This window comes from Elgaria multicarinata, chromosome 1, assembly GCF_023053635.1.
Source record: "Elgaria multicarinata webbii isolate HBS135686 ecotype San Diego chromosome 1, rElgMul1.1.pri, whole genome shotgun sequence".
Lineage (NCBI taxonomy): Eukaryota > Metazoa > Chordata > Lepidosauria > Squamata > Anguidae > Elgaria > Elgaria multicarinata.
Window position 1 is genome coordinate 77528802 of NC_086171.1, and position 18477 is coordinate 77547278.

General features: G+C 43.6%; 1 protein-coding gene across 1 annotated transcript in view; it reads right to left on the reverse strand.

The window, feature by feature from the left end:
- ADCY1 (adenylate cyclase 1) overlaps positions 1-8789 on the reverse strand; it is a 182547-nt gene extending 173758 nt beyond the window's left edge. Inside the window, exon 1 of the mRNA XM_063130721.1 lies at positions 7895-8789. Within this exon, the coding sequence (XP_062986791.1) occupies positions 7895-8671 (777 nt within the window). The 5' untranslated portion in view covers positions 8672-8789. The remainder of the gene's footprint in view (positions 1-7894) is intronic.
- Between the last annotated feature and the right edge of the window lie 9688 nt (positions 8790-18477).

The window sequence follows — 18477 nt, forward strand, 5'->3', positions numbered from 1 at the left end:
GGGGGGTCTCCACATGTTTTTGGATTTCAACTCCTGCCATCTCTGACCACTGGTCATGTTAGCTGGGGCTGACTGAGTTGGGAGTTCAAAGACCTGAATTCCCTGGTATCCAACCCCTGCTTGAGAAACAGGTTATGTCTTTGGAAACACCTTTGAAATTCAGAGAATTTCTGGGTGAATCAAATCCTGATCCATCGCACACACCCAAGAAAGCAGGCTTTGCCACATGCATTGCCAGAGTTCACAGGAGTTTGAACAAACATGCATGATTGATTTAAAGGGAAATGAAGTCAATATTTGATAGTCTTTAGTTTCATTATTGATATATAACTTGCATTATATTGCCATTTGTTGTAATTTCGTCATTATTCTCTAGTGGCCATAGCTCTTTGGCTGAGGCAATAAAATCTCATCTAAAATCTGAATAAAAGTGATGTTGCCAATTGATGTAATATTTTACAGCAATAGGGATGATTTGGTCATACCCTTACTATGTTCAATCCAAACTTTCTTTTCCTTTCCAGGGTCAAGTTATTGTTGTTTGTTTGTTTAAAAAAAACTATACTGCAAATCTACAGCAGAAACTGTGACTGACTGACACTCACCAAGGCACCTTTCCCCAATTGATAGAGGAGTTTTACACTGTTAAAAAATTGATACTGTGACAAATGAAAGGACAAAAAAGGTAAACATACCTGTGATGCCCTAATTAAATAATTAAAAAATGAAGAGCCCATCTGACATGTGAAGACAGGGGCAAGACTGATGGATGAACCACATTTGATTCGATATTATGTATCTAGGCCATTCAAACCCAAAAAATGGGGAGAAGGCTGGGCTTGCACCACAGTTAAAGAACTTGTTATGGATCATCTTTTTATTTGAGCTCCACTATTACATCTGCTTTATGTCAATGCTCTAATGCATTCTGATCAGAAAGGCAGAGATGCATATTATAATGTCATGTACCTCCATTATAACAAAATACTTTGCCTTTTTAGGACCAAAAGACCAATCTTAGACCATATGGGGAAAGCTGTTTTATATTCCTTTCAGAAATTTACATGGCACACATGTAAACTGTATGTGGGGGATACATCTCCATGAGAGGCTTAGATGACACTGAGTTGGGATACCACTCAATTTATCAGTCAGGCAAATATTAATAAATAATTTGTTATTTGACTGTATGCAAATATTGCCAAATACACTTTGAAGCCATGAATGCCTGTACAGTATGTAGGTGGTAGCATATCTTTTTAGCTGCATCATGTTCTTGAAAGCAGAGTGAGGGTTCCTTGCTCTCCAGCTTTGTAGGAGTCTGGGTACACACACAGGCACACAGAAGAACACTCAATTAGGAGCAAGCATCCCCTTCCCTGAACCATAACCACATTTTTAAAATTACTTTTGTCTTTTATATTTTCTATGTAAGTGTTATTTGTCTTATACAATGTTTATAATAGTTTGGACTATCCAAAGGGATCCAGAATAAAAAAGCATGAAGAACTGTTCAGTGCCTTGAATATTATTCACATAATATTCACATAATTATTTGTACGTATAACATTTTAGTTATAAATACAATTCTACCACAAAATTGTAGAATTCTATTTTATCATTTCATAATGATTTCATAATAGTTATCTAACTTGAATTTTCATAATTATCACAAATCCCTCTTTATTACTGTTCTTCTAAACTAATGCTAAGAATTATGTGATGATTGACTGACATCTTATTGGCTGTTTGACTGACTTATTTGATGTTTGACTGACATCGGACCAGTTAAATGACCAATCCCAACTGCATGATCCATAAACTCCCTTCCATTCTGCGCTTTTCAGAAAGGAAGTTATTCCATTTGCTAGGCAAAACAACAAACTAATTTCTCTGAAGCTGAGAGATTCTAAACTCATAGTGTGTTTCTCTAAGTCACAGGGGGGAAAAGGTAGAAGTGCTCCAACTATTTCTTTCTCCAAAGCCACCGTACAGTCTCTGGTCGCCAATGAAAAAGAAATTAAACCACAGCAGTCAAGACAACCAATAAGACACCACACAGACTAATGACACATTATGCTACATAGCATTAAGATGCCACTCAACACCAAGTAATCTCTGGTGGATCACAAGTTCAAACAGCCTATGCATATTTTGAAAGGGTCTCTGAACATAAATCAGAAAAGGAGAGCCTTTTGTGTGTTGTGGTGGTGAAGGGAGTGAAAATGAAGTTGGAAACTGCAAAGAGTACTTAGACATTCTTTCATTAGAAAATGGTTCCACTCTTTATTTCACTGGCATGCTTCCTCAAAAGACTGACATCCACTCAACTCATGCCCACTGCTCCCATCAACATACAACAGCCTAATGTCTGTATATTCTCCCATTAAGATTTTCTCTCTCTCTCTCTCTCTCTCTCTCATATATATATATATATATATACACACACACACACACACACACACACACACACACACACACAAACATAAGAAGTGTCATGCTGGATCAGACCAAGGGTCCATCTAGTCCAGCACTCTATTCACACAGAGTTATACAGATAAAAATAAATACACCTAATGCAGCCTTCCCCAACGTGGTGCCCTGGAGTCTCATGTTCATAGACTGCTCCTCCTTTTTCCTTCAAATCTTTCTTCGATGGGATAGTTATACTTTTTCCACAGCATGAAGAACATATGAAAGCAAAGAAGTAAATTACTTGAGAGGTTGTGTTGCTAAGTGTGAGTGATACCATGGTGATTTTGTCATAAAAATAAATAGGAAGAAAATTGAACTCTCAGTTTAAAACAATAGATGTGGTTGCAGCATTAGATTTAAATTCTTGTCAGTTACATCAAGGTAACCCAGCTTCATAGACATTTTCCCAATGACAACAGAATCAGACTGTCATTTAGCTCTCCCTTAACACAGAAAAATGCTAACCAGACAATGCAAAAATAATAATTTCATTATAAATTATTTTTTCATTGCTGAAAGTGCATTATCTAGGAAGCAATGAGAATCTATGCATCCTTTAATTTCAAAAACCTCTCTAAAAATGCGAACCTTGATCACTTTAATAGATGATCATGTTTTCATTCAATTTGTGCCAAACAGGTATAATCTTTGTTTAATGCTTTTAACCAAACAAAACAAATTGCCACAAGGAAAGAGAAACAGAGTTTGATACAAAGTCAAATATAAAGCAATTGAATATTGCTGTACAAATGTCATATCAAAAGCGAGATGTTTTTGTTTATTATGAGATGGCAACTAGCAGCTATGATTTTATTACCCTCATGACACAATTCTCTGGCAAGCTACTCCTCTACAAACCTCAAATGTAGAGAACTTTAAGAACAGAAATCCATCTACCCTGGTCTTAGAAGAGCCAAGAGGCTCCCTCAGTGCCACAAGATACATTGTACCCACACCAACCCCATCTACTCTCGGCATAACTTCTCTACATTCCCTAATATTTCCCCACCTCCCTGCTGGCTCTCTACAAAATTCTTCTCTGTAAATACTGGAGTTCCCTTCATAGCTACATTTAACTCAAGACATTGTCCCAGGAAAATGAGGCCATTACTGCATGGATATCTGGTATGGATTGGTTCATATGCCTCCAGTTTCTTCGCATAGGTCCTGCATGACAGTGTAAATTATCATAGCAAACTGACAATGTTAGGGATTTACTGGGGCTCAAAGACTACCAAAGGATTCACCTTGCCAACAGAGATACCATTCTCACATTGCACAAAGTCTTCAAGGAAGCCAGAGATAAGAGAGAATTCTCAGTTTGCATGCCCCAAGTTTTTCAGGTTAAGAGAGCTCAATGAGAGAGTGCTTTGTCTCAAAGCCTCCAAAATCCTGGAGGCTGCAGTGGTATACTTTACAACTCATACAACTTTTTTCTGCTTCAAGGATTATACATGGGTGTCTCTGCCCTATTTTGGAAGCTAATGAAGATAATCGACACATGCATTAAATATTCCCTTTGGATACCTCTTTTGTCTGTCTGCTCACATGCAAAGAAGCAAAATACTGTCCAGTTTCTTTAAAATGATCCTTTGAAGTTATGTTCCATTTTGTTTCATAATTTTCACTTAAAACTCAAGAGAATGGGCATGTTTAAGGGAATCTACTGATCCTGTATTATTGAAGTCTGTAGCATTAAGTCAAATGGTTTATTTTACATTCATGTGACTTCCTTGGCCTTAAAATGATGACTCCAGTTATTTAGCTGGCACACATGACTACAGTCCTCCATATAGCAACAAAAAAGGTAAGGGAACACAGAATGAAAAGACTGTCAAGACTGATGGAGCCAGAGAATCCACCTCACACTTATGGCTATCAGAATCTGACTCACTTCACTTTTCATCAACTCATTATATATACAGTATTATATTACACACACACACACACACACACACTTTATACACACATACACACACATTTCAAGTTACCCAGACACCTGTTTTTCAATTGGCTTATGTGTGGCTCTTTCTGCCTAATGTTACCAGAGGGACATTAACCTAACAGGGGAGCCCTGAAATTCACTTCGTAAAGAATTAGAATATTTATACATGAAATAATCGAAAATTGCTGTATAAATGTCTTATCAAAAGCAAGCTGTTCTGTTAAAAGCTTTGAACCACAGTGCAATTTTTTTTTATTCAGAAGTAAGTTACACTGATTTACATCCAAGTAGGTTTGCTCTGAATTGTAGCCTAAGGCTGCAATCCTACACACAATTAGGCTGCTTAAATCCTGTTGGTTAATGAGAACTGATCACTGATGAGCAGAGCAATTCTAAGCCCCCAGATCTCCTGGCTGGAAGAAGTTAGGATGGGGTGGAGGCACCTTCCAGCTTGGGGAAAGGAGCTTTGCTGGCAGGATGGGTGGGTGGTTGATCTTTGCCTGCCTCGGTGACCCAATTCCACGTACAGAAAGTTCCACAGGTGAAAAGTTATGGCTGGCAGTGTTCTTGCTGGTGGTAGCAAGCATAAGAACCTGAAATATATTTCAAAGGTGGGACCGGGACATGGCACAGCCAGCTCTGGATTTGCTGGATCTGTGCCATTTCCCTCCATGGCTTTCAATGGGGGCATAAGGCCTGGCAAAATTGCCCCACACACCTTCCACCCTGGCTGGTGCAATTCAGCAGGGTTTTGGATGATGAAGTAGATCTACCACTTCATTCCTCCCCACCTGACCCCTTTTAGGATTGTACTGTATACCTGAAATCCTAAAGACTCTTACTAGGGAGTCAGAGCCATTGAACTCAGTCAGCTACTTCTGAGTAAACATGCTTAAAATTACACTGTAGATCTATCTTAAGAGAGTTGCATTTACCTTCTGGGGAAAAAAAAAACCCAGGCCAAACATGTGAGCGAAAGAGTTGGGAAATTCTTACTTGTCAATACAATACCATTTATTTTAAACAATATAAAATAGAAACAGCAAGGAAAGTTTTCTTCTTAATGCAGATCTTAAAAGATAGCAGATGCTGTTAAAGGCAATAAATTCACACTACAACAATAATATGCACTGCACTGTATCCTTCTCTTTGGGAACAAAATATTTACAGATTTCTTAAATATGTAAATCATACTGTACAACCTCACAGAAAACTGGGCATTTAATGTAAGAAGCTGACAGGGAAGCTGACACTTTTACAGAAAAGAGCCCTCATTATTATTATTTTAAATTTCAACTGCTCACATATTCTCCCTTTCTTGCTGAATCTCTAAATCATGCACTTAAAAATAGACTACCAGATTATCTGGGTAAATCATAAAGCTCAGCTTATCTCTCTCTCACTCACTCACTCACTCACTCTTGCTCTCTCCTCAAAACACACAATTTATTTTGTCCACCAGCTCAGCAGCAGTGAGCCAAGAGTAATCCTGTGTGTCCCTATAAACCCACTTCTTGCCTGGCTACAAATGTTTCCCCGTGTATCTGGTGTGTGCACATATGTGGGTGTTAGGGGATTCTGTGTTCAGAAATCCAGAGGGATGCCAACATACAAACCAGCAGGCATGACTTCATGCCTATGCCCGTGGGTTGTATTCGTGGCTGTGGCAGAGGGTGTTTATGTTTGCGTGCCATGACAGCCTTGAAAAACAATCTCAGAAAGCACAATTGGAAGGAAACAACCGTTTTGTTTCCCACTGTATTATCTGTCCAGAAATAGATTCTCCCAAACCAAAAAGCTATTCCTCCTTAAAATTTTTTTTGAAAAAAATCACCTCCGCACTGCCCAAAAACCCCACGAACAAATACCCCCTCCCATGTGCATATTGTTTCCTCTCGTTGACAATCAACTCAGATTCAGAACAGAACAGAATCTAAAAGATGACCCTGTTTTCATGTTGGCTCAGTACTCTCAATTATGCAAACCTTCCCTATTCTCTTCTTTTATTCCCAGCACAAGCCTATAACGCTATGGACACCTGAGGAAGCCCTGCAGGACTATAAATAGCTGCTCTTGAGTGTGGGGAGGAGGGGAATTTGCTGCACATTCCTAAAGATGCTGCAGAGAAGCTCTTCCACAGGATTAATTCAGTGGGGAAAGCCTGTTAGGAAATTCAATGACATGGTAAACACTGTGTGCGGAGACAGTGGCAGAAGAAACAGCTGCTACTGGGAAGATTGGTTAGGAATCCCATGAACACCTGGAGGAGGTGAGGCAGGGGAATCTCCCACTGGGGCTGGAGAACAAGAGATGAGAGGGCTTAAGAAAACATCCATTTGGCTAAGAAACTAGGGAGGGAAAGACATGAATGCTTCCCAAACTATGAACAGAGTATTCTTTGCATGATTGAGATTCATACTCTGACCTTGACCTAAGAACACAATGGTTTTTGCCCTACTGGGGTGTACAAATTGGTTAATGGGGAAAAGAGACTTTCATCGTTCACTGTCAAGCCTTGCTGTCCTTTACTGTCAACCTTTATCATGTCTTGACTATGAGGCTTAGTTATATATGAGAAGTTGATAACTATTTCCCTCTCTGCACACTCTGAGAGTGTGCATATTTCATTCATCACAGATAAGCAATTTTCAACTCTCCAACTAACCGTAAGCACTAGATCAACCATAATCACATATTTTAAAAATACATTTTCTTGAAAAGCAGACATACTCTCACACTCATTCTTTCTCCCTCCTCTCCCTGCACACACACACACTCTTAAATGTACGAGTTCAACACTGCACCAGATATTGTATATATACCCAGAAAACACAAAGTACGTACACATTTTCTATACAGCCAAAGCAATTATTCATACATACTGTCTGTCCTCTGCTAATATGTGCTCCAGACAGTAGGACCCCTATGTGAATGCCATTCCCTACATAACTTGCCCTCACCAGATACTATACTCTACACAAGCTCTTCTGCATAGATCCAATGTCCCAGAGAGCACACACCACTTCACTACACATCCCAGATATTGGCCAAGGCTGCAAGACCACCAACTCCTGTGATGTCCCAAGTCTTAAAACTGCAGGGGCTCCTGCAGGCTCCCATCACAATCCATTAGAAGAACTTTCTTTTAAGAAAAAGTTTACCACTTGCATGGCTGCAGGACTGTAGGGTGATTGAACAGGACTATGAGAACATTCTGGGGAGGCCCTTGAAACTGAAGCCAAATATAAGAAATCCATAAACTTGTTATTTAAAGAATCTTGTGGGTGCCTGCACCAATCTCAATATATATTTTTAAAAAATCATTTTAAAAGCAGATTCCACCTCCTTGTGTATTGAAATATCTGAGGAGCCCCTGGCAAGCCAATATCTGGACGCTGCGCTTCCGTCTGCCCCCCTCCACCCTCTCAGGGGGCACAAGGGGACGTGACAAGGGGGCTTTGGGGGAGCACTCACCGTCCTCCAAAGAATCTGCCTCTTGGCACTGACCGAAGTGGCGGCCACAATGAGATGGGAGACGGCCACCACCAAGCCGAAGATGATGGCCAGGAGGGTTCGGACGGGCAGGAGGGAGTAGGAGACGAAGGTGACCAGCATGAGCTGCCACATGCCCTGTTCGGGGGCGCTGGGGGGCTCCATGCCGTAGGCGCCCAGCGAGAATGGGCAGCAGAGGAAGGCGAAGGTGAAGCTGAAGAGCAAGGTGAGCTTGACGATCTGCTGCAGCTGGGTCACCTGCAGGTACTTGACGTTGGTGACGATGAAGAGGGAAAGGAAGATGATGCAGTGCACCGGGTGGGAGCCCTTGGAGATGGTCACGCTGGGCCCCGACAGCAGCTCCACCAGCGCCAGGCTGGCCGTCAGCACGATGAGCACGGCCAGCGCCTTGAGCGTCGACGTCTGCTCCAGCTTCAGGTTGTAGTTCTGGAAGAGCGACTCCAGCTCCTTGCAGTCGAACTGGTCCTCGCAGGCGACGGCGTCCAGCAGCGGCAGCGGAGGGGGACCCCCGCCGACGCCGCCGACGCCTCCCGCCGCCGTCGCCGCCGACGCCGCTCCGGAGGCGCCGCCGCTACTGCCGGCGGCCGGTGGAGGTGCCGGTGGCGGCGGCTGCGCCGGCGGCGGCGGCCCGGGAGAGGAGGAACAGCAGCAGTAGCGGCGGCAGCACTTCTTCCTCCGCGCCTTCTTGCTCTTCTTGACTTTCTGAAATGGTATTTCCTCCATGTCAGGGCCATTCATAAACCCCGGGGAAGGAGAGCTCCTCCGCTGCCTCGGCCGCTCTCGCTCCCCTCGCTCTGCTCATGAGAGAAACAAGGTGAAGCGGGGAGCGGCGGCGGCGGCGGCGGCGGCGGCGGCTGCCTTTGGCGAACGCGGGAAAGCGGCGGCGGCGGCGGGAGCAGCAGCAGCAGCAACGCAACAGCAGCTCTCTCGACTGGGAGAGGCAGCCCAAAAGAGAGCAGCAGTAACCGGAGGCACCCCACGAGCGAAGCCGCCGCCGCCACCCGCGAGAGCAACAGCGAAGTCTTCTGAGAGGAGGAGGAGGAGGAGAAGTCTACTGAGAGAGCACCTCACGAGAGGGGACTCTCGGGCAGCCGGAGGCGCGGAGGAGAGCGCAAAGTACTCGGCTCGGGAATGTTTGTTTCTATTCTGTGGGTTATTCCTTCTCCTCCTCCTCCTCCTCCTCCTCCTCTTCTTCTTCTTCTTCTTCTTGCCTAGTCGTGTCCGCTCCCCGCGCTACAGCTGCCACCGACTCTCCTCCTCACACACGCGCGCGCGCGCACACACACCAGGCACTCTTCCTTCTGGGCTAGAGCTTCCAGGGACGATAATCTCCTAATGCCTCCGAAAGGTTTCGTCCAAAGGCTTGGGAGCTCGCAAAAAGGAAAAAGAAGGAGGGGAGGGGAACGGGAGACACACACACAACACACACACACACGACGTGGATAGCGAAAGGAGCCGCTCAACAGGCTAGTCAGGCTTCAGGGAAGGACATTTGGCAGCTTGGGGGGCGGGCGGGCCGGCGGGAGACGCGCACGCGGTTTCCTAGGGAATAAGGAGAAGCAAAACATTTCAACCCTCCCACCGATCACGCATTTGTTTCCCTCCCACCCCCGACAAAAATAATTAAAAAGGGAGCGGGGCGGGATAGGCGAGGCTAAGCGGAGGGGATTCCAAAACAGGCTGGGATAATGAGGCCGGGGAGAGGAGAAGAAGAAGAGTCGGAGCGGGGGAAATCAGGAGACAGGGAAAGACAGGGTGATCCCCTTCCTACGTCCAAAAGCATTTTCGCTGGGGGGGGGGGGGGGGGACGGCTTGCGCCTGCGCACTGCTTTCGCTTGAGAAGCCAGACACGTCTCCCCAATCCGAGCGGACTGGCTGCGTTTGGCGGAGGGGAGGAGAGAGAGAGAGACCAGTTTGGTAGCAGGACCAGGTTGGAGTTTGCTCTCCCCCGCATCTTTTTCCTCCTCCGTCACGTACCTCCGCGCACTCGTCCCCACCTCTCCTGTCACGCACACCCCCTCCCGACCGTTCAAGAGTGCCTGACTTTATTTTTTTATTTTAACTTTGTGTCACGCCTCCCTGCAAACCGATTTGAATGGGTCCCCCGGACTGCATGCAGTTGGACACCACAAAACGGACTGCAGACCCGAGAGCGCAGGAGGAAATTACCAAGAACGGGGAGAGGAAGGGGAGCACAGGAGAGATCGAATCTTTCCTCAGAACTATTTAAAAAAAAAAAATCAAAGTTAAAGGTTAGTTTGAGGGAAGGTTGGGGAGATCAATTGCAATCAGGACTGATCTTATTACATTTCCCATCTAATTCACGCATCTCCCCCCTCCATATCTCCATATTTTAGTTTTACCTGCTATAGGAAATCTCCTTAGCTCATCATACTAAATGGAATACAATGAAAAATTAATGTGGGGTGTTTTTTTAATCAGTGTTCTCATCATGGATATTGCTAGATCCTAATGTTTTCTTATCCCTGTATTCTAAGACTTAACTAGAATCACCACATAGGAGATCCGGAATACATAATCAGAGTCATTTCTACAACCTGGGCAGACTTAAAAACTATGCCTGGAGGCACAGATGCATGCATACACACCACACACACACACACAGAGTCATCCATTGTTTGAGCAAAAAATACATTTACCATTCTAGCATATTGCATTTTGGTTTCTCCCAACCATTGCTCATTCAGGAAGGAAACAAGAAGTGCCTGGTCTTTGCCAAGCAGTAAACAGGGCATGACCAGTTCCCCTGACAGTCCAAAATACAAATGCCACCAATTCTCCCTCAAGCCTTCTGTTAATACTGTCCCACCCAAATAGCTGCATACTGTACAGCAGCAACTGCCATTTTACCCCAGCTATGGCCCTTTGTACTTTAAAGATATGTGATAAAGCCATTTTAAAACAGATAACCAGGTGTTGTGCATTAATCTTCTTAAAACATATTGACACACACACCCCAGGGCCGGTGCCAAACTATTTCGCACCCTAGGCAGGTGAGCTTCTTTCACCCACCCACCCGCCCCCACCCCAGCGTACCTGGGCGTGGGGCGCCATCTCGCCCACCCAGCCGAAGCAAAGCCAGGACGCTGGGGCGGGCGGGCGGCTTCGGAACGACGCACCCAGAAGCCGCCCTCTCAGAGCCGCTGTGGAAGAGCAGCTTCCGGCAGTCACCTGAGTGGCCTCTATGGTAGCACCGGCCCTGACCCCCCTCCCCCGAGCCCACAAATATCATCTAAAGGATCATCATCTTCCATGCCGAACAAACTATACCGCAATCCTTCCAATCAACTGACAAATATTTTACAAATGTATTATGTGGCTTTTCTGGTCTATTTACATCAAGAAACCCACCCACCCAACAATAATCCATGCATATGACCATAATGTCATTTAATCTCAAACTGAATCCTAAGAATTGGGAGGCCTGTATGGAATTGCAGGGGGATTAGCAAATGGGATTCTCTCCTCCCACCCACCAGCAGGATAACACTGAGCTCCGGGGCTATCTGAGTACTTTGTTCTGAACCTCAGAAGTCTAACTGTGGTCCCCTTCAGACAACATGCTAATCCATGCTGCTTAAACACAATGTATTCCATTAACCATTTTGTGGTCAAGCAGGATGGTTTAGTGTGGTGCAATCACTTTGTACTGCTGAAATTCAGAGCTAGGTGAGTAGGAAGCTGTACGCAAACCAGAGAGGTACAGGATGGGGGAGGGAATATTGTTACTTTGGGGGAGAAACTGGGTTGAGGAGCACACAAATCTACTGATTCACACACTCAATTTCAGGATGCCCAAAGCTGTTGGGGGCTCTGCCCATTTGTAGCTGAAAGAGCCTGTGGAGGGGGGGATTAATTAGGATGAGAAGAGACTCTTCATCCTCCAACTCGGATTAATCTCTCCCCGCCACCACTAATTTAGTTTCAACGTGCTGTAAAGAGCTACTGAAAGCTTATAGCATTCTGCACCAAGGAGTGAGGTGGGGGATTAAGGCCTAGACCCTAATTTCCCCACTCTAGGATACCATAAACTGTCAGTCAGACAAGTCAGTCAGACATTCCATGTTTTCTGAAGGGCAATGACTATGCTCAGTCCTCAGTGAGTTCTTCCCTTCCTTTTTATCTATAAATACTAGTGTAAAGCCCATGTTGCCATGGGTGCTAGTAGTCTGAGGGTGAAACACACTGTTCTATGTCAGTCATCCGGAAGCTGTATGGAGGTTACTTTCCTTCAATGCAGCTGAGGACTTTTGGCCCTCTCTTCCTCACACCTGCTGAACCACATTAGCTTCTTCCCCTCAGGCCTCAAGCCCAGCTTCTCCCCTCTTACCCCACATTTTAAAATCTAGCTTTTCCTAGGGCCACTTCTTTTCCTCTTCCACCACCACCACTTCCACCACCATCTGTGCTGCCAATAATGCTGCTCTGAGAGTGAGCTTGACATGGAAAGCCCAAGGCCCTTCATCACCCACCTAAGTGTTTTGCTCCCTATGAGCCTGCATGGCACAGAGATCCGTGGAAGCTGTAGTTCCCTGATCACCTCAGGCTCCTGGCCAGGGTGTGGCAACATACAGTTTGGCTATTAAAGCTTGAGCCTTAAATTTTTTCGAACTTACACAATTTTCTGCACATCTATACTGCTCAAGCTTCAGTTTTTTTAAAATAATAATGAGCAAAATCAGTGTAGTAGGTCTCTAGTAATAAGACTTACACTACTGTATTCTTATATATATAAAATTTCTGCATACCAGTGGAGTCCCCCAGTATATCTGTGGGTAGCCCTGTTTCACTGCCCTACTAATTGGCAAAAGAGCAGCAAGTTCATTAGAAAATGTAGCAATAAATGGGTGATGATGACGACGACAATGATGGCTTTTTGCATGGGCCCACAAATGCCAGTATCAAAAATTGTGAGTATTTTATTTATTCTTTATTACCCAGATTTATATATTGCTTTCCAAAGCAGTGACACACAATGTCATTACATCAAAAGCAACAATAAAACACAACAAAACTCCACAATAATAAATGCTAATGAGCAGCAAAGAAGCAAATAAATACTCTAATGTGCACTGCAGACCATAGCTGGCTGAGACACACCTCACAACAAGCCTGTATGAGGAATTGGGTCTTGAGAAGATGTCTAAATGTCAGAACTGTGGGATCCTGTCAATTGCCAGGGCAGGGCACAGCCACCCTCCCGATTTGACTCGAGGTACTTCAGCACCGCTCTGGCCCACTTCAGGATTGGTTCTGAATCCAAAACAGGCCAGAGGTTGAAGTTGCATTGAAGAATTGAAATCCACCTTCTCCCCACTTCAGCATTTTCCTACTGGATTGGCTACCAGGACTTATAAGCAGAAGGGGGTGTCTAAAGGAAAAGAAACAAGGAATTATACTCTCTCTCTCTCTCTCTCTCTCTCTCTCTCTCTCTCTCTCTCTCTCTCTCTCTGTGTGTGTGTGTGTGTGTGTGTGTGTGTGTGTGTGTGTGTGTGTATAGCTGTCATTTTCAAGACAGGTGCTTGAAATCCTTATTGATTCTGCCGTAGCAAAAAGACTACAATGCTATCCATTTACTTAGGAGTAAGCTTGTTGAACACACTGGAAATTATCCCTATGTAAACATACAGAGGATAGGGCTGTAGGATAAGATATTGCACTATGAAAGCAAGATATTCCACTATGAAAGTGGTAAATAAAAGTCAGGAGCCACACTACTGCTTTTTAGCTGTATTGAAGTGTGCTGACAAGTGTTGGGGCCCATTGACACATACCATATACTGCTTTCCTAGTGCTACTTCCTGCTTTATGTTGCTCCTGCCTTTTATATACTGCTTTCATACCACTTTCATAGTGCAATATCCTGCTTTGTGTAGATGAGGCCTCAGAAGTCTTGAATGGTCAAATTCAAGATGATGGGTTATTTTGGCTTAATTCCCATTTAGAGACAGGAGAAAACTTTGCTTGTGGTGTATGCTTATGGTGTTAAAGCTAGGCATTGGTAAAGCAACCATGGATCCATGAACCTACATCTTATTTTCACAGTATTGCATCTGGAGTAAGTATTACAACCTGATCTGTTCTCTTGAATGTAAATGGTGAAAGATTTCCCCCACCCATTGGTGCCATTCAAATCTGATCTCCAACAGACTGCTTATCAGCATCTCCATTTCCTATGTTCATAGAGATGTGTCACTGCTGAATATAGGTTCCTGTCTCAGAGATAATAACAGATAACATACGTGTTTTTCTCCTGCCTTAAGTTTGTGGGTCCTTGTGCTATTCACTTGTTTGATACTGTAACCCTGATAATTCCTCTGGTATATGGCTCATTTCTGCACCGGCTGGCAATGACAGGAGCCACACGAATCGCTGCGTCTCTCCCAATCCATGTCCATATGTAAGATTTCTAGTACTCTTCACACTCTTTATCAACACTTGTTCAATTGTGAGGTCAGAAAATAGCCCTCCCCACCCACTCCTAATCTGCCATATGAACAACATGATATCCTGATGAAATGTATGCATATACCTGGATGCTCCTTTTCCAGTTCAAGCTTCTGTTGAATATAAATGGAGACCAAGTTTAGGTAACGGTTAAGACGCTGCAAATTATTGAAGCACATTTAGCATGGACAGCAAGTGAGGATGTCACATTCCAATTTCTTCACCTGTAAGGAATATATGTAAAAAAGCCTAATAATAATAATAATAATAATAATAATAATAATAATAATAATGATGGCAAATTGTGAATGTATTGGTTCCACTACAGAAACAGGTAACTGAGAACGCCAAAATCCATGAACAATTTTGAAACAGGAGAATTTTGGAAGCATCCCTCCAGGGGCCTTTAAGAAATGGGATGCATATTCAAATATACATCTGGATATACAACCATGGGAACCAATGGGCAGAATTCACATTTGGATGCAATTTATTTATTTATTTATTTATTTATTCATGATATTACATTTTGATATCTCCCAATACTGATGCTCTCTGGATGGTTCACAACAATTAAAACTAAAAAAAAACTAAAAGACAGCCTCGTGTATAATGCATTGCAGTAATCCAAACAAGAGGTTATCAAAGCATGGATAACTGTAGCTAGCCTACTTTTGTCCAGATAAGGGCATAGTTGGTATATCAGCCTAAGCTGAATAAAGGTACTCCACACAGTAAACCTATATACACCAGTTGCTGGGGAACATGGGTGGGATGATGCTATTGCTACCATGTCCTGCTTATGGGTTCTGGGTTGTCAGCAGGTAGGCCACTGTGTGAACAGAGTGCTGGATTAGATGGATCCTTGGTCTGATCTATCATGGCTCTTCTTATGTTCTTATGAGTCCCCTTGTGCCTCAAGTGACAGTTCTGGATCCAAGAACACCCAACAAACTACTAACCTGATCATTTAAGGGGAACACATCTAATTTACAGCCACAGTACTTAAAAACACTTGCCAAGTTTTCATAGATATCCAAAACCATGGGGCAGAAAAGTGGAAAAATCCTTGGAAATAAAGCAAGTTTTACATGTCCCTAATTCAAGGTGCTGCCACCTTCTTTTCCTCAACTCAGCAAAGGATTGCTAGCCTGGGCACAAAAGCTATAGACAAGATAATGCACGGCAGCCTTATAGAATGCATACAAAAGTAGATAGACACATAGCTTCACAGAGTGGTACTAGTCAACAGATATTATCCAAGGTTAATTCCAGAATCTATGGAAATAGCTCTAATAAGATAAGAAGTGCGTTGGAAGCATAAGAGCTGCAAAAGTGGTCAAAAGATCAAACTTTAATCTGCTAACTGAAATTACTGCATCACAGTAAAAGGACTTTCTTTCTGTTTCCTAAACCCACCAAATGGATTATCCAATCACATATGGATATTTTAAACTCACCTCTCTTGCCTCCTGTAAGCTTTCTGGGCAAACTTCAGGCTCCTGTGACCTACTGCACTTATCTGCCAATAATAATATATCCGCCTAGCAGGCAGGCAAACATTTGTATTTTCATCTTCTGCCAATTTACCCTTACAGTCCTATGGATAATCTGCTCAGTTTTAAGCCCCATTTGAAATCAGTAGGGCTTACTTCTAGGGTTCGTTTGTACAGGATTGTAGTCTCCATCCATTATAAACGAGGGAGTAGATAAGGGGTGAGCAACTTGTGACCCTCCAGATGTTTTGACCAACAACTCCCAGCAACTCTAGCCAGTCTAGCCAATGGTGAGGGATGAGAGATGAAGGCCCAATCACTGAGGCCTTAGCTAGACCTACCTGAAAGTCCGGGACAGAGGAGGGGAGATCTCGCGTTGCAATTACCATGAGATCCTTCTTCCGTTTACACGTATGGTGCGACGACCTCAGGAAGAGAGGTGTCATGCCCGCCATTTCTGTTTATTTTTTAAAGGAGACGGAGTGCACAAACGCTCATGCGCAAAGGTATTTAAAAAAATTTTTTAACTACTTTCCCCGCTCCCCCACCCTACCCGCGATGGGCGCAGCTCTTGGCTCCGCGTGAGTAAAACGGGTAAACGGTAAAACGAGTAAAATGGGCCATACGCTCCGTGGTCTTGGGCTCAGCCCGAGACTGCAGAAAAAGGGGGCCCAAAGGGGAGGGCTGTATCCTGGGGCAAGGGAGGGATGATCCGTCCCTGACCCCGGGATCCCCTGTGCATTATCTGGACTCACAGGGACGATCCCGGGGTTCACCCCGGGATAAAGCCTGGTCTAGCTAAGGCCTCAGAGGGCCAAAAGTTACCCACCCATGGACTAGAGCTTCCTTGCTTTGAACAATCATTCACCATCTTCTGCCCTCTTCTCTCCACCATGATGTTAGAGTTTCTCTTTTTAAAATACGTAAAGGCCTGGAGCAATGCTGAAATTTTGCTTCACTGCTTCTGAAAAAACCTTCCGATTTATTATCTGCCTATACATATTTTTTCCTTCCCCATTTCTGTTTTCCACCCAAGGAAGATCCCAAACTTGAAGTGATGTGAAAATCCAGTCTCAATTAACTGGGGAATTGGAAGTCACATTCTATCAATATGATCTATTCTGTAATTCAAAGCCTCCGAAGATATTTCTTTTCATATTGGTTATGGTCCCTGAAATTTCAGCTAAAGCATTTGAAGCAAATTTGAGGTTTTATTCACAGGTGATGCATCTGAAGAATGATAAGGGAAGCTAAAACAGCTTCAATAAAACTAGAGAAATTACTGTCTTTGCTGAAGTAGGTGTTCACCCCACCAAAGCTCATGACACAATAAATGTGTTGACCTTTGTTATTTTTGTTGCAACATAATGAGCAGGGTCCATTTTGCTACCAAAATGGAACTGTAATGAACTTCAAAACAAATTTCAAGGCTCATCCTCAGACAAAACATCTGATAAATGAATTTTATACCACTTGAGTTTGAATAGGACTAGAAGGATTTTGCACATGCCTAGTTACAGCTGATCAGGTCAGATTTTTGCAAAAGTATTTCTACTCAGAATATGCATTTTATAGCAAAGTCCCATGCGTGTTTACTCTAAAGTGAATCCCATTTCTCAGTAAGTGTGTTTAGGATTGCAAACTTTGTTTTAGTTTATTAACAATGCAATCCTATAGAGGTTCATGCAGAAGTAAGTCCCACTGAGTTCAATGAGACTTACTCCCAAAAGTGTATGAATAGGATTGACACCTCACTTAGGGATTCCTACTATGGAACTGTTAAGACTCTGTGGAAGCTAGTAAAATCCATTGGCTGTATAGACTTCATATATAGACGATTTATCCACACCATGTTAAAAAAATGCTTTTCAATTAAAATGTATTTTTCAAGGGCATAGAGCTGTATGTCCTTATCTAGTATAACAGCTTTCTCAAGATGCTTTCCGCAGGGAGTCATTGTTCCATTTACCAAGTGGCAACTTTCCCTTGGCCTAGTTCATGCATAAATGGCAATCTTTGGTTTATTTAAACCATTGTTTTCTTGTCTAGCGGACTAAAGCCAGATCTACACCAAGCAGGATATTGCACTATGAAAATGGTATGAAAGCAGTATGTAAGAGGCAGGAGCCACACTACTGCTTTATAGAGGTATTGAAGAGCACTGACAACTGTTGGGGCCCATTGATACATACCATATGCCACTTTCATACCACTTTCATAGTGCTATATCCTGCTTGGTGTAGATCTAGCCTTAGTCTGCTAGACAAGAAAACAATGGTCTCCAATATTCCATTCTTGGGCAAGCTATTAGAGCTTGTGGTGGCTTCCCAACTCCAGGGATTCCTGGATGAGATGGATTATCTAGATCCATTTCAATCTGGCTTCAGGCCTGGTTAGGGACAGAAACAGCTTTGGTTCCTCCCTCTCACAAAAGGCAGATCCTGGATACAACCCTAAATTTGGATCCAGAGTCTAAAATGACCTAATTACACCCAGGGCCGGTGCCAGACTATTTTGCACCCTAGGCAGGTGAATGGCTTCCAGCTGGGTGCACCGTTCCGAAGCCGCCACCCCCCCCGC